Genomic DNA, 18,204 nt, shown 5'->3' on the forward strand with positions numbered 1-18,204 from the left:
GATTGATAACACTTTTATCAATTTCTTAAGACTTTGTTACATTAAAAAACTAAAATTATCAAAATTGTAAGTCCGTGAAAAAAAAACACGTCCACTGTCAATCGTTCATCGCCTACTCCTTTAGTTGAAAACATTTATCTACACACAAAATATTACAAATGACAAAAATTATCAAATGTATAAAATTTAAAAATTTTCAAATAGCGATAACCATTAAAAACTAAACAATAAAAGTAGATAAATGTGACTAATACATGTCAAAAAAATGATTAAAAATTGTAAAAAAAAAATAAAAATCTCAACCTTATTCTTAAATATAAAAATTTAAAAAATAGTGGAAAATGTCCTATTTTGGCGCGATTTGCATTAAAAGGAGCTAGATATAATTTTGTTTACTTAACAATTTATTAACCCTTGTCTTGAGACACTGAGAAAAAAACTATGGTATGTATAATCAAAACTATATTACAATCTAAGAGTGTAATATAAATTTCAATACTCTATATTATCAAGCAATGGTAAACTTTCAATTTGTTTGAGAAAATTTCTTTTTTAAATGGTTTTTATGAGTTCAATCAACCCTTGGAGATCAAAATAATATATTTTTTTCATTGATCGTGATCATTGCTTTACACGAGATTTTTCATGTTTGTCCAAAATTAATATTTTTCCAAAAAGGACTGTATTCGAAAAAAATGCAACACTTTCATTTGCAAATAACATTTGAACGGATGGATGGAAATTGACAAAATTTTCAGAGATACGACCTTGTATTGTAATGTTAACATGTGCAAAATCTGGTGGCAATCTATCAAGTGGTTTTTGAGATAGTTTATTGATCAAAATATTTGGGCAATATCTGCGTCATCTATATTGCTCACTATGAACTACCGTTTTTCTCCGTTAAGACTTTTTTTGTTGACGTTTCTCATTTTCTGGAGCTTCACCGTCAATAGAACTCAAATTTTCTATTTTATCGAAGTTATGGCAAATTTTGCAGATTATTTACCATCTGCATGAAAACAGTTTCGACTGTTCATCACTCAACGACAGTTTTTGCAGAATGGAACGATTTCAGATCCAATCCAAATAGGGAATCAACTTTAAGAATCCTTTGAAAGTGCTATGGAAAGAGAACGGTCGGTTTTGTCCGCATTTTTTCTGTATTTTGACCGTGAATTGTACCAATCATTATGTACCACCTAAAGATTTGCATCTTCCGCAGATCGTCAATCAAATTTAGTCCTATTTAGATATAATTTTTTTTAAATTTATCTTCTCGTTCTTCTCCAGAACATTAAGTCGAGGCTTGTCAATGAAATATTTCTTAGACAAGATCAACACGGTGCCAAGGTGACCGAAAAAAATCTGTGGTTTTGACAAAAAAAATTTTCAAATTCTGTGATTTGAACCTAAAATTTTGTGACGGTTTTCTGTAACACTTTTTCTATGAAAATCATAGAGAAATCATGTCAAACATCAACAAATTGGAAATATTTAATAGTTCTAATTGCAAAAAAATTACATTACTTTGTTTTCATATTTTCATGAATTAAAGTCATAAATAAAAAGTCGAAAATGACAAAAAAATTATAATTTTGGAAATCTCTACAAAATTTAGAAAATCTGTGAATTCTGTGAAAATTTTCAAAATTCTGTGATCCGTGACACAGATTCTGTGACGAAATTTTGCTCAAAATTCTGTGATAATACAGATTTATCTTTGATTTCGGCAACCTTGCACGATGCCCCCTAGAAAGTTCGTTTTGCTTTCCTTCACGAAATTTTTCAAAATTTGACCCCGCTTGTGAAGCTACCACTTAAAGCACGTATTAACCATCGTATTTTGTTTATTTTATCGGTGGACAGCTTTTTGTCATTAAGACACGATGTTTGGTTTTTTTTTGTTGGGCGAATCAAACAGAAAAATGACCTTTTTCAGCACTTCTCCAATTGAAAGGTACGCATGGCGCTTCATTAAGCTTCCCACTTCACATACCTTCATGAAATGAATAATTCACACTTCAACTCGCATTTTTGCTCACTGTGTAACCGTCCATATTTGAACGATCACTCGTTTATTTGAAATTCCCCAATTTTCTCAAAATTATCTATATATATAAAAATGAATGTTTGTCTGTCTGTCTGTTCCCTATAGACTCGGAAACTACTGAACCGATCATCGTCAAAATTGGCATCTGAGGGTTTTTGAGGCCGGGGATGGTTTCTGTAATAGTCAAAATTCCATCCGACTTAAGAGAGGGGGGGCTTCCATACAAAATATGTAATTTTTCGAAACAAATTAAAGTCATGACATCCATTTTCTCGAGATTTTTTCTTCCTTTGGGCGGTTTGTTTTTCGTCTCCAAGGTCGAGGCGTCGGGAGCCAGCGTCGCAAAAGGATAATAACCCAGGCATAGCATACTGATCAGTGGGAATATTCTGGCGCGTATTTCTCAACCAAGAATATTTTCAATGCAAGGGGTGGCGATATGAAGCCTTGATGTGATTTTTTTTCTACTTGATTCCTAGCTCATTTGTACAGCACATGGTTATGAATGACGCCTAGATGAGATCCAGATTGACATTTTGTCGATCGAATAAAACATATACATTTTTTTTTGCCAAGTTCTGAAATTGAAAAGTCATGGCATCCATTTTTAGAGATTGTCTTTTATTTGGAGGGTTTGTTTTTCGTCTCTATGGTCATGCAAACGTCGTCGCAAGTGGATAGCAACTAAAGCATACTGTTTATTGATCGCAGGAAAAATTTAACAATCAGGCGCCTGTTTCTCAACCAAGTACCAATGTTTCTTATGCACGTGGGGGCGATATGCAACCTAGATGTGTTTTTTTCTTGCTTAATTGCACGTGGTAATAAATGACGCCTAGATGTGACACGGATTGGTATTTTATCAATCGAATCATAACAAAGATTCGCAAAAATTCTACCATATTTAGTTCGTGTTAATGTAGGTAGCATTCGACTTTTCATTCAGAGAACATTAGAACACGTTCAATCGTTCAACTTTTTCTGTTAAAAAAAATTAAAAATTATGTTTTCTTCTAGAAATTGTTACTTCGGTCCAAATACACAACTGCAACTAATTAAGAAATGAAACTGGGAGCTTTTTATTTTAAATAATTCTGAAAAACCATCGTACTTTTTGATTACATACCAATTCAAGTACATACTTAACATGAAAAGAGTTTTTGTGTTACATGGCTGCATAAAAGAGACTTTTGATCCGCTTCGTATTTGAAAAGCGAGACTTTAGAACTGATATTCAACTGGACGCAAAATTTTTGTGAGAAATTTTTAGTATACCCTTGAAGTGTTAAAAACAATATTCCCTCCTGTCAACTTAAACGGTGGGGCAAGGGCGATCGTCGAACTTTTAAGAAATTCATCTTCAAAATGATTCAATATGTTGGAAAAACCAGAAGGGGTATTCCGAATGTTGAAACTGAAGCGGATATTAAAAAATCATAAATGTCTTTGTAAATGAAGGTCATTTCCTTTGAATAACGTTCGTTAAAAGTGGAGTAACAAACATAAATGTATACTGCAAGAATACTGCAGATATATCAGTGAAACTTGATAGAACAAAAAACAGGAATACGTATTAAATCCATTTTACAGCCATTACTTTGACACAGCTGTAAATAAGCTTTACATTGACACTAGCCCCAATATACGGAACAAATGTAAACTTAAAAGTTTGTGAAAAAAGCTGTTTCAAAATGGTTACTAAAAATCCTTTTCATCATTTTTTTTTCTAATTTCTATAGCTTATTTTTTCAACTCCAAAAAATACCCCATCTAAAGCTTATCAGGAGGTGGAAGTGCTCATAATACAGAATATTAGTATTATACTCAAAACACTGTTTCGATTCACACTATTCATCGGTTAAAAAAAATCTATCTTCATAAAGTACAATGTGCAATAATTTCCAATATGCGAATCTTTTTCTTTCAATTAGTATTATGTAAACTCGAGCCGGTTAAATTTGCCTACCTTCTTCAAGCAGTTTGGGACAAAATTGGAAAAGATGGGGGAGCTCCCATGTAAATTTAAGATAAAGAGCTTTTCAAAGAAGGGACCATATTTAAAAAGGTTTTTTTTGGGTACAGAGTACAAATTTCAGATCTTGAAAAACGAGTTTGGAGATCAAGTTTCAGTAAAAAATATATACCGTCTTTGAACTGCAATTCAAAACTGCAGCTGCAGCTCTCATTTCAAAGTTGTTGGTTCTGAAGTAGTTAAGATGAGGTTTGTTTTAAAAAAATGCTCTCTAAAATCTAAATTTGAATAAATTTTTACAAATTAAATTTATTTTCGGAAGGTGTAGCAAAGCACAACGGGTCAGCTAGTTATTTATAAATATAAGGTGAAATCACACTTCTACCGAGTAAGATAGTTAGGGTAGTTTTAAGAATAAAAAGCAAACCAACAAACTAAAAATGCAATCAAAAATCCACTAAATAAAACAAATAAAATAAAATCAAAGTCGAAATATAGAAAAAGAAAAGAGTAGGTTGCGGCACAACGTCTTTTTCAAATTCAAAAACACAGTACACTGCTAGGTTTGTAGACAGCAGCAACAACATCACACTCTCCACAAACACCAGCGAACTAACACCAAAAGTGGTATAATATTGCCCTATGGTAAAAGTTCGTCAAAAATACTGAAAAACGGAGTTGGAAAAAAGGAGACTTCCGCTGATCTTCCACTTCGTTTCGGACCAGCAAAGAAGCAACACTTACGTTCCAAAAAAAAGTGTTTATTCGGAAATTTTAGCTTCGAGCTAAGCGTAGTTCCGGGAGTGCCTAGTTATTTGTAGTGGCCTCTTTTACAAAGAAGCTCGTGCTTAATCCAGTGGTAGCGTAAAATATCTACCAGAAAAAGCGCGAATCCGAACTCTGGTCCAGAAGAAGGCTGAGGTGGAATACCTCATTTTCGGAAATCCCGAAAGAGCGTCCAACAACATACGCTCTAGCATCATACATCGTGGTTGGAAGTTCCGACAAGAGCGTCACAACAACATACGCTCCGACGGCCCCGCGGTCAGACGCACCGGAAGCCGGTGTGGGATCCCCCATTGGTGGCCGAACCGTGAAATCCAGGCTCCGAAGACGTGGTCATCAAATCGTAGGCAAGGAGTTGAAAAAATCGAATCCAAAGTTCCGACGGCCTCGTGGTTTCGGAGTCCGACTGAAGGATCCGGTCCCGGATCCGAGCGAACCCGAGCAGACCCCAAACCTTCCGATCGGTACCTCGGGTGTTCCAAGCAGACGGTCATCGGCAGCGGCGGGCCCAGACACTAACACCACACACATAAAAAGTAAGTGCTCAATGTTTAAACTTAGCTAGGGACGTTAGGGCATGTTAGGTTTTTGAAGTGCCGAATAAAAATAATAAAATTCGGTAACTAAGTGTGATTTCTACCTCCTCTTATCACTTTCTTAATTACGGCAAGCTTGAGCCGACCCTGGGAATCTTGGGGAATTTCTTGTGACTGAGCGGGCGTAACGAAAGGAGAGTTACAACTGTTAGATCGATAAGGACTTCTAGATCGATTTTCCACATGAATTTTGGGCGCAAAGTTGATTTCCAGCTATGTCGGGGTCTCTCAATGGGACTTTCTTAGATCATTCACGATTACGCACAAAAATATTTGTCGATCAATTTATGCATTAGACGCTATCTCAAAAACCACTTGACAAATCGCCACAAAATTTGCCTATGTGAACTTCACACTACTTGGTAGTATCTCCGTAAATTGCATCAATTTCCACTCATCCGTTCAAAAGTTATTTGCAAATGAAAGTGTTGCATTTTTTTCGAATACAGTCCTTATTTGCCTGATAGATGGAACTTACAAAATTATTTTATCATAAAATTAGTAAATAGAGCCTTTAATCATGCAATAAATATGTAAGGGTTGAAGACCAACTATTAGAATTCGTATTTGTATTTTCTGAAATTTGTAAACGGTGAAGTGAAAAGTTATATGGCCAAAAATAGCCAATGGACCTTTTTTTATTTTGCCTGATTATTTGACAAGTCTTAGGGTATTTTGTTTAAAATAAAAGTTACCTCTTCAAGAGGATAAAAATTCCTACATTTCCAAAAGTGTTACTTTTTTCTGGTCTACGAAAATGCTTCTTATCAATGATAGATGGTAACCAGTTATAATTGAGTTACAAGTACCGTAAACTGGGGGAACTTTGATCATCAGGATAACTTTGATCAACATGAAATTTTTGCAGATAATCATCTCTAACTAAGTCTGAAGTAAAAATATAAAACAGATTTTTACGTTTGAGAGCCTATAAATTGAATTTCAAATAGGGTCAATTTGGTTTGTAGATGGAAAATTTTTATATCACTTAAAATTTTATTTTAAAGTTTAAAATACCTGTTTTTTAGAAGACTAACAAACAAACACCTCTCCTGATAAAATGATAGCATTTAGAAGCAAATGGGTTGTTTTATGAGAAAATTTGGAATTAAAACCCTATGAAATCGTTAAGTTTAACGAAAAAAAAATAAAAGGGGAACAGTAGGTGAACCAAAGAAATTGCATGAAGGTAAAATTTCATTTGTTTTTGAGGCCAAAAAATTTTGAGAAATGATTATAATTTTTGCACCTAAGTGGATGCAAAAACATTGTCTATCTTTTGAGTAAATTTGTTAAAAAAAATGGAAAAATTCAATCGAGTCCAAACAAAAAATTACTGTTACATAGGTACTAATGTTTAGAGCCTTCTGTGTTTGATGGCATCGAAACAATAATATTGAATATTTTATAATACGTAAAAACCAGAGTGATCAAAGTTACACCGAAACATGAAATCCGGTTTTGTAACAAATATTTAATTATAGTAACTAAGAGCAAGTTCACTGGTGTTGGGAAAAACTTTTAGAAATTTTGACATTTTGAAAATTTCACCATGCACAAATGTTTTCAAGATCTTGGGGCGTTGCATTTTTTTACAATACTGTTTCTATTTCAGCCGTATGTGACAGAAATATTGCTATTTTTCCATCACAGCATGCGAAAATACAACACGTGTTGTAAAAAAACTAGAAGGCCACAGATCTTGAAAATGTTTTTGCATGTCAAAATTTTCAAAATGTGCCGTAAGTGTCGAAATTTCTACCACTTTTTCCCAACACCAGTGAACTTGCTCTAATGTCCCATATGGCTGTATTGCGAAACATGGTGCACATATGCAGTAACGCCGCCAAAACTGCAAGTATTTGTAAACCGCTGCCTGCGGAATATCATCCGCGTTTGGTTGCCTGGCAACTAAATCTCAAATGAGGAGCTACATCGCCGGTGTTAACAAAGAGCAGTCTCCAAGGAGGCCTTGAAACTCTGACAGAGTACTATAAAAGTTGGAAAATTGTCATAAATGCTACTAAGACTCAAACCATCATATTTCCGCATTCGAGATCCCATAAACTCATACCAGCTGACAACGTCAAAATACGATTTGGTCTATCGATTGGTCAAATGAAGTAGTTTACTTGGGCCTCACCTTGGATAGTCATCTGATATTCAGAGCACACGTTGATAAAACCATCTCCAAATGTAATTTATTAATTCGGTTCCTCTACCAGTTGATATGCAGAACATCCAAACCGAGTCTGGAGAACAAAATGGCTGTATGTAAGTGTGTGCTATATATTAAGCCTATTTGATTATTTGCCCGGTAGCGTGTATAAACAGGAGCTGTGCCTTGGGGCATATGAGTGCAAGTGAGTGTTTGTCTCTAAGTCAACGGTCATTGTACAGTCAACCTTGCTGAAGGTAAGTCTTGTGTCGTATAGCCGTATGTTGGGTGATTCCATGTAATTAGTAAAATCTTATAGTAAGCAAATCATCTACCCTACCATTGAGTATGCTGTGCCAATGTGTAAAAGTTGTGCTCAGACCCATAGGTTACGACTCCAACGCATCCAAAACAAGATCTTAAAAATGATCCTAAATAAACTAATTGTAAAAAAAAAAATGATCCTAAATCTATCTCCCTGGACGAGAACATTGCTTATTCGCAGAACACTTGAATTGTTGAAAATTTGCTATGTACAAAAACTAAAGGTGAAATAAAACTTCATCAAAGGGCGCTAGAAATCGAGATTCGGGAACGTAAGTGGAGATGGATTGGGCACACGCTGCGAAAAGGTGATAACGAGATAATTTCAGAAGATTACTTTCGTTTCGAAGAAGTTGAAAATCGCGATGTTGTTGGGATTGATGGGGCGACTATTGCATTCTGCTACGCAAGGCAGTTGGATTTTGAAATCATCGATACATTTAATTTCAACAGGCGTATCACTAGAAAAATTTTCCTGAAGGATAAGAATGTTATCGGATCAGTAAGCATTCAAGAAACCATATTAGACACAAGTTGTGATCTCAGTTTGTTGGGGAAAACTGTATAAGATGCACAAGCGAGAGCCCATGCCAATATTTTTTTTTATTAAAAGGCTTACCTACCTGTATTCGAATGATGTTTTTTTTTTACTTTTATAATGATAAACAAGTTTTACCGTTAATTTACCGTTATACAATTAACTCCTCCTCAATATTCTTCTAGGTATTGTTACAGGGGACATTAAATCGAGCTCACAAAATTTTCGCAAATAACAATATCCAAGACCAGTACATTGAACATGAATTTATTTATTTTTGAATATTTATATTACATTCATATTCCAATACAAAAATATATACATAGCACTTACTGCTTAAAAAACGTTTAATAAAACACCTGGACTAAAACTAACAAACAGCACTGACTGAAAAAAATGACCAGAATCTATTGAGTTTACTTAAAGTTTTTGTTTTCTATTATATCATCAGTATCTTCCATCTCATTTGTGAATACTCCGGCAATCATCCTTTATCCATTCACTTGGGAAATCCAGCGATGATTGCATCTTCATGTATTACACCATCAAATTGATAAGATTTACTGTCAAGGGATAGAAAAAGTATATGAAATTGTAGAATTTGCTTAGTTTTATCAATATTGAAATTACCATGTGGATTGAAAACGGGTGAAGATTTCCCTATGCCACTGCAATCGTTATCGGATAAACTGGTGTTGCTGTTGTTGTTCAGATCCTGGCGAAGGGCACTGAATATGGCAGCCGTAGCGTGATCTCGGGGACCTTTATGAGGAAGAATAAAATAAAAATATTTTGGAAATGATATATAAGATGCTTCCTTAACAAAATAAAATTGTAATAAGATTTTTTTACAGCCTAGAGGTTACGAAAGTTACACGCATTAAACTCACCATGGGTATGTTTCTTCTGTCTAGCGCGCGAATTCTGGAACCACACCTGGGTAACTCTCTTGCTGAGCCCGGTCAGTTGGGCTATCCGTTCCAAATCCTGCCCATCCGGGTTGCTGTCGATCTGGAAGTGTGCCTGCAGAATGAGCAACTGTTCCTCGGTAAAAGTGGTCCGCACCCGTTTGGATTTTCCCTTGCCCAAACCGTCGGTGCTGCAGCCATCTGTCCGTGGGTCAAACAGAAATTCAGATAGTCGTTAAACCTTCCCGCGCCCTAATCAAACGCTCGTAAAACAAATTGAAAAAAAAATGTTCGTCTTACCATCGCTCGAGTTCGATCCCTCATCGCCGGTGTCGGTGTAGTGCATCTTGCAGATGACCTTATCGTCGATCAGGGCGAACTGTTCCCCGGTCGAGAGTTGGCGGCCGCAGGTGTCACAGGAGAAACACGCCAAGTGGAATACCAACTCACGTGCTTTTCGGACCCAATCGGAGGGAGCGATCGTACGGCCACATTTGGAGCACTTGGCACCGAATGTTCTGTGGATGGAAAAAAATGTAAAAGTGTTCAAGATGTACATTTTCGAACTATTCTAGAATTCGTGATTAAAAGTTGTGAAATAGAACGAAAGAAATTCTAACTGAAACCGACAACACCATTCCTCAACATTTTTATTCAAACAGATATTTTTAAAAGGACTTAGTCACAATTCAGAATGCACATATTGATATTGCCGAAAAATAAAATTTTGAAAATATCAAACTTATACAGATGAACTTTCTTATTTTTCGTGTTTCACTAAAGCTATTTTGTGTTTTCAACTGCCTTATCTTTCCTTCTGAAGGTTCATGAAGATTGAAATTCATACAAATATTCGTAACGCATGTACCTAAACAAATTTAATTGAATAATGTGCCATGAGGCTCAATTTCTTGAGTTTGAGCTAAAAAATTCATTGATCTGAATTTAGAAACATATTTTTTAATTGAGTGATTTTGACTCTGATTCCAAAAATCAACAAGAGCGTGTCCATTCAATTCCACCAAAGAATTGTGTCGTTCAAAAAAACTAGCTGAAATTAAATAAACTTGAAAAAATACGTTCAGTGGTAGAATTTCCTACAAGCGCACACACATTTTTGAGGTTTATTCTCATCAGGAATTGAATATCACCTAAATATGGCAACCATTCGATAGACCTTTCAAAATTACACTTATTTTATCATAAGACAACTCTATTCTATTCTAAACAGTTGAGTAAATTGAAAAATACACATTTTATGGGTGAAAATTCCTATAAACGTTCTAAATGCTTCATTGAGAAAACATCTAGATTTATGATTAAAAACAGACTGAGAAAAACTGTTAATAAGGCCGCAACAAATATCAAATTTTTCTTTTGTTTACCCGCAAACATACCTCCACCCCCCCACCCGACAATTTCACCGAAACTCCAGATGGAGAAAAAAAATAAAGTGTAAGTTATTTATTGTAAAATTTTTCAAAATTCAAAAAATTTAAAAAGCTAAAATCAAATTGCAAAGCTAAGTTCATTTAGAAATGGGACACTTTTTTTCGCTGATAGCTTATTTCCTAATATTCGGAAATTCAAATTTACTTAAATACGCATCATATGCTTCTTTATTTATCAAGTTTAAAAAAAAAATAAAAAAATTACTTACATAATTAAAAAAGCACCCGTTAATTGCATCGATGGGGTAAAGTTCTTAACAAAAAAAAAAAAAATATATATATATATATATATATATATATATATATATATATATATATATATATATATATATATATATATATATATATATATATATATATATATATATATATATATATATATATATATATATATATATATATATATATATATATATATATATATATATATATATATATATATATATATATATATATATATATATATATATACAGTACCGTTCATAATTGTATAGAAATTGGAAGCACGCGCACTGTCACTTCGACTTCGAACTTCCATAACTTTTGACTCTGATGATATTTTTTGATCAAATTTTCTGCGTTAGATAGATCAACTATCACACTATTATATCACAAAATTTGAGCTTTCTGGAGTTTGTGTGGCCTGAGATACAGTAATTCTACGAAAATCGGACTTTTGGGACTTTTCTCATTCAAACTGTAATATCTCAAAAACTACACTACATTTTTTGTTGAAATTTTGCAGAGTGATTGTTGAAATGTAAAGCTATCATGTCTGAAGTTTTTGAAAAGTTTTATCGATGGGATCAAAAGTTACGCGAGGTACAATTTTTCAGGCATGAACCTTAAAATGCGATTTCTATAGAATTTTGGACGATTGTTTTCATAGAAAACTCCTATTTTATGTTTAACAACCAGTAAATCTATTTCAACCAAAAAAACAAAACAATATTGCGAGATTCTGATTTCAAAACACAAATAGATCTTTAATTTCATTTTTTCATTTCATCATTGCTTTTGCCAGACATTTTTTGACTGATTTGTGGAAAGAAACGATTATGTTCTCATGAATCGTCCAAAATTCTATAGAAATCGCATTTTTAGGTTCATGCCTGAAAAATTGTAGCTTCCGTAACTTTTGATCCCATTGATAGAACTTTCCAAAAACTTCAGACATGCTTACTTTATATTTCAACAATCACTCTGCAAAATTTCAACAAAAAATGTAGTGTAGTTCCTAAGATATTGCAGTATGAATGAGAAAAGTCCAAAATGTCCGATTTTCGTAGAATTACTGTATCTCAGGCCACACAAACTCCAGAAAGCTCAAATTTTGTGATATAATAGTGTGATAGTTGATCTATCTAACGCAGAAAATTTGATCAAAAAATGTCCTCAGAGTCAAAAGTTATGGAAGTTCAAAGTCGAAGTGACATTGCGCGTGCTTCCGATTTCTATACAATTATGAACGGTACTGTATATATATATATATATATATATATATATATATATATATATATATATATATATATATATATATATATATATATATATATATATATATATATATATATATATATATATATATATATATATATATATATATATATATATATATATATATATATATATATATATATATATATATATATATATATATATATATATATATATATATATATATATATATATATATATATATATATATATATATATATATATATATATATATATATATATATATATATATATATATATATATATATATATATATATATATATATATATATATATATATATATATATATATATATATATATATATATATATATATATATATATATATATATATATATATATATATATATATATATATATATATATATACGCTTATGATCTTAGTTTTGTCATTTTCTGTCACGTGGGAAAGGAATTTTTTAATAAAACATCAATAATTCACACAAACGCAACCAATTTGCAAATCATAGCTTGTGGAAAATCGTGGGCCACATTTTATGGGGTACCTTGGGCCACCTTTATTTTTGAGATTTTATTCACATTCAGAACTTAAAATACGTTTTTCCCATTTGTAAAGTTTTCTTCTGCCAAATGAAGAATTATGAAAAATATTTTGTCCATCCTATATAAGGGATTTTTCCGAAACGTTCAAGAGCCAGGTTTTAGGAATTATTCGATCATACAGAACTCTCTTTTTTATATCCTCACAATTTTTCAAAATCCAAAACAACATTTTTTTTTTAAACTCGGGGGAATGGATTAATTTAAGGGACTTCTGCATATTTTACCGATGGGGGGAATAACTATGCCACCTGTCGCATTTTCAAACAAACTTATTTAAGAAATATTGGAATGAAAAGTTGAGTCATTATAGTCATAAAGGTTTAGTAAGTATGATTCTATGTACTCAGATACATCTTTTATACCAAATCAATGAATTTATAACATAAACACAAAAGATTTGTTTTTTTTCTAAACTCTTCATCACCTCTACAACATTTAGTTTTTCGAGTACACCAAAATCAGTAGATATATGCAAGCCAATAAAAAACGACCGTCCATTTGTGCGAAACTTCCAGATGGAACTGGAATCGAAAACAAAATTGTTCAAATTCGGAAATATCAGAAATTGACTGAAAACTTGTAGTTTTTCTTTGATAATCAACGAACAATAAGCTATCAATACTTTTAGTAAAAAAAGTTTTTAATTTTTTTTTCAAAAAGTTTTTAAATTAACATATTCTGAAATCTAAATCATGTTTTCTCTCGATTCGAGCCAACTGTTGGTTTCGGGCTTATGAAATGTTACGCGAGTCTGTTTGCTGGTCGTGAGGTTTGACAGGTCTACGCGCTAGTAGTGACATCTCTCGGTAAAATAGTTTCTTCCATTGATCCATTAATTTATTTTAAAAATAAATAACTTTCTAATCATACCTTAAAAACCTTACCATTTTTTCTTATTATCTTTTACAATTAAGAAGTTATGAAGCAGAGAAAAAAGTGGCCCATAATACTCCACACTCCCCTACCTATTGAACATCTTAAGAAAATGTTGGAAAATTAATCACGGTATGAGAGGTATTTAAAAAAAAAACAAATAAAATACGTTTTAGATTATCAGATTTTTCAATAATAAACTGTTAAAACCGCTTCTTCTTTTCTAATGAATCGGTTTCGTCATTTTTTGGGAACTAATAAATAAGAATTTGGATGTTCATTATTCATTCAGAACTAATCTTTAATGAACAAGTTTATACCAAACTGTTCAGGGCCGTAGAAAGAACCGATTCATGGGGAGAGGGGGGTTTAGTGATTGTTTTTTGTCTTTGATTTTTTTTTGCTCAAACAATATATGAATGACAAAAAATTCATCATTTTATTTTTGTTACTGTATGATTATTCATTTTTGAGTACTTTTACATTTCACTATTATCACTCTAGTGCCCAACCCCGCCTCAAGACGGAGTATATTAAAAGAGTCATAAAACTGCATCAGGTAGTTGGTTTTACAATTTTTTCGCTAAATGATAAAAAATATGTAAATCTTTTAACCCTCGTAATTGAAAACTATAAGACAAGCAGATATCAAAAGTAACAGCTAAGAGAAACTTAAGAAACATGAGAAAATTGACTTTTTTTTTTTTTCAAAAAATGACCAATATTCTTGGACAATGTGTTGTTCGATCTAAAGAAAATGATTGAGAGTTAGTTCAAAGCGTTACCATCATTTTGGCTTGATTATTTAAGAAAAAAAACCCCGTATAAAGGCGGTGTTGGAAAAGAGCGACACAATTTGAAAAATATGCACAATACAGTAGTTATTCTATTTTATCATGGTCAAAAAATATCCACTGTCAATATGTCGAAACCGTGAATTTGGCGAAACGAAAAATTAAAGCAGAAAAAAGTATTTTTATTGTATTTAATCAATAATTTAAAATGTTATTAGTAGAGGAAACGTTTTGTAGCAATAACTTTTGATTATAAGATGTAATTATCAAAGATTACTAAACACAAAAAAACGATCTCAGTTCAAAATATTCTTCTCTATAGCAATTATAAGATTTTTTTTTTAAAAAACCACTAAAACCAATTTGATTTGAACCAATTTGATAGTATTCATGTAGTCAAAGTGATTTTTTTAGTTTTAATGGAAATTTAACAGTCGTTATCTTTTACGTCGATTTCAAAAAAGAGTTTGAAAAAAATGCATCAACAATTTTTTTCTGCCAATACAAATTTCAATATTTTAATCTTCACACCTTTGACTGACTGAAAAATTCACTTTTCGAAAAAAAATTTGAAATTTGCTCAACTTAGACTTTTGAAGTGCGTTTTCCGAAATTTGCTTTATGGGCAGATTATCCTTTGTATTTCATATATTGAAAAAGAGAAATTATAGTCCCTTTAACATCTTTTAGGCAAAGCTAGCAGGATTATTCAAAATTATCCATTCAGACAATAATAAAGGCTGTCCAACCAGTTTTGCGAGCATCACCCTTCTAAAGAAACAAATTCAACAAAGAAATCAGGGACACTTACATATCTCTTTCCAAAAATGCTTAAATTCACCCACATCGCATAGCCAAAAATGTTTTTTAGAGCGGCTAACCAAGCACAAATAACAACACTAGCATTAGCGTGACGTTAAAATACTTTTGTCGATAATTATAAGTGTATTTAGAATCCAAATGACGATGTTAAACACTATACAACTAAAGTAAGCAGTTCAATGGCATTTTCATATTATTGAATACCTATATACCAAAACATAAACCAATAAAAATATCATGAACAAAGACGCTCTTCACTTTTGAACAAAAATTGAGGTCCTGGAAATTGTTTCTGAATGATTTCTAAATAGCGTGATAAAATCTAAACAATAACCGTGATAAAATCGAGCGTGAATTTGGCAAGTTAATATAAAACTAGCTGACCCGAAGTGCTTTGCTACACCTTCCAGAAGTTATTGAAATTTTTGGTACTTAGTTATTAACTTTTCATTTATTTGCACAAAATTTTAAAATTCAATTTCAAAATTGTTGAAATGTTTTTTCTAAAAAAAATGCATTCCTTTATCCCTAATGAAAGGAAGGGAAGTCTTATATCATCCGAAAAACACTTCTTGTATACAAATGCAATCCCATGTCATATACGGCTCCATTTTCGATAAGTTCTCGAGTTATTAAAAAAATGGGTGACCCTTTACCCACTTTATACCCCCCTTTGGCAAGAGAAGGGTGTCTCAACCCATCGAAGAAACATTTCCCGTACACAAATATGCTCCATACAGACAAATTTGATTCCATTATTTCGATTAGTTATCGAAATATTTAAAAAAAAAGTGTATGAGAGACCCTCTTCCCACTTTTTATCGTTCCACTGAATGGAGGGAAAGGTTGCTAAACCACAGGAAAAAAAACATTTCTTGTGCTCGAAGAAGAAAAATTCTTGGTTTATGCAAAACAATTTTATGTGAGCTTCCGTCTTTCCTAACTATATCCCCAATTGAAGGAGAAAGAAGTCTGAAATAAGCAAATAACTATTTTACGTATCCAAATGCTTACCTATACCAAAATTATTTCCATTAGCTCTATTGGTTCTCGAATTAAGCGAAAAACTGTAAAGGAGCCACCCTCTCTACTTCCTATCACCCCACTGGAAGGAGGCAGTAGTACCAAATATTCACAAAAACATTCCTTGTGTTCAAATACCTCCCAAGCCAAATTTCGTTCTATTTGCTGGATAAGTTCCCGAGTGGCATAAAAAATTGTATGGAAGCACCCTCCTCCCTTCAGATTTCCCCACTGGAAGAACGGAGGGCTCTCAAAATATCATAGAAACTTTCATTGTAATCAAATACCTTCCAATGCCAAATTTGGTTTAATTTGCTTGATTAGTTTTCCAGTAATTCTGAAAATTGTAACGAAGCCTCCTCCCCACTTTCTATCTCCTCACTGGATGGGGGGAGGGGTACCAAATATTCATAGAACTATTTATCGTTCCCAAATACCCTTCCAAGTCAAATTTGGATTCATTTGCTCGAATAGTTTTCAAGTTATGCAATAAAAAAGCCCCCCCCCCCCTTCTTCATGTATCTCCACTGGAAGGAGGGAGGGGTCTGAAATAATCATAGAACCATTTCTCGTATTCCATTCCCCTTCCATGCCAAATTTAGTTCCATTAGCTTGATTATTTCTCCCGTTATTTGAAAAATTGTAAAGTAGGCCCCCTCCCCCCTTTATATCATCCCACTGAGAGGAGGCAGGGGTACCTTACATTCATGGAAATATTCCTCGTTCCCAAATACCACCCCATGCCAAATTTGATACCATTTGCTTGATTGGTTTTCGAGTTATGCAAAAAATTGTCTTTTATTCGGGAGGCCCCTCCCCCCCTTCATGAGAGAGGCAGGGGTCTCAAACCATAATAGGAACCTTCCCCTGCCTTCAATACCCCACCCTGGCAAGTTTCACTCAAATCGGTTCAGTAGTTTCCGAGTCTATAGGGAACAGACAGACAGACAGACAGACAGACAGAAATTCATTTTTATATATATAGATCAAAGAGTGATAAAATCGAAAAACTGAATTTATTTTCAAATAAGTTGAATTATCTCAGTTATTTGTGGGCCAACTTTAACAACAACTACACAAAAATACACTGCCCCTACTCGCATAACAGTCGCATATGAGTTTTCGTACTTTTTTAATTTAACCTGACAGTTTGTCATTTGGAACATAGGGCTTCAATATAAAACAATAAAAAAATTAAAAATCTCTAGAAATTTCGAAAAAAAAATCAACTTTTGCCTGTCCCATATGAAATATTCCCGCATAACATTCCCATATGTTAAATACCACGGATTTGGTTACTTTTCAATGTTTCTTTCGGCGAAATAGTCTTTGATTTATTGCTTTGAATCATTTAGAAAAGATTCAACTCACTTGATGTCGAATTATGCACACTAGTTTTTGAAGGCAGACCAGCAAGAAGAAGGAATGTCTTCCTGAACGAAAAATTATCAGATGAAATCAAAAATCGTAAAAAGATTTTACTTACAATGTAGAATTCAGTATATTATTCCAAAAGTGTATGTTATTTTCTGATATTTGCATTTAGAAGTTCAAAAATGATCAAATGGAGGTCTTAGAAAGTAGCTTGGTTAGCAAAACATATCCTGTATGGAACTGTTATGCGAGTATATTTGAAAAAGATCTCAAATATGCTCGCAAAACAATCCCATAACTACTTAAAACGGTGCTGCCGACCTTACCAATGGCTCAATTTCGGTTGGCCGAATATTCGGCGCCGAATACCGCTAAAAACCGTAATATTCGGCTCACCGAATAGTTGAGATAGGTATTCGGCCGAATAGGCCGAATAGGCCGAATAGGCCG

General features: G+C 33.0%; 1 protein-coding gene across 1 annotated transcript in view; it reads right to left on the reverse strand.

Moving 5' to 3' along the window:
* Positions 1–8,964: 8,964 nt before the first annotated feature.
* LOC129752602 (LIM/homeobox protein Awh) overlaps positions 8,965–18,204 on the reverse strand; it is a 257,831-nt gene continuing 248,591 nt past the window's right edge. Inside the window, exons 3-6 of the mRNA XM_055748377.1 lie at positions 9,636–9,853; positions 9,318–9,536; positions 9,058–9,189; positions 8,965–8,990 (exon numbers count right to left, since the gene is read on the reverse strand). Coding sequence (XP_055604352.1) covers positions 8,965–8,990; positions 9,058–9,189; positions 9,318–9,536; positions 9,636–9,853 — 595 coding nt within the window. The remainder of the gene's footprint in view (positions 8,991–9,057; positions 9,190–9,317; positions 9,537–9,635; positions 9,854–18,204) is intronic.

Source organism: Uranotaenia lowii, chromosome 3, assembly GCF_029784155.1.
Source record: "Uranotaenia lowii strain MFRU-FL chromosome 3, ASM2978415v1, whole genome shotgun sequence".
NCBI lineage: Eukaryota > Metazoa > Arthropoda > Insecta > Diptera > Culicidae > Uranotaenia > Uranotaenia lowii.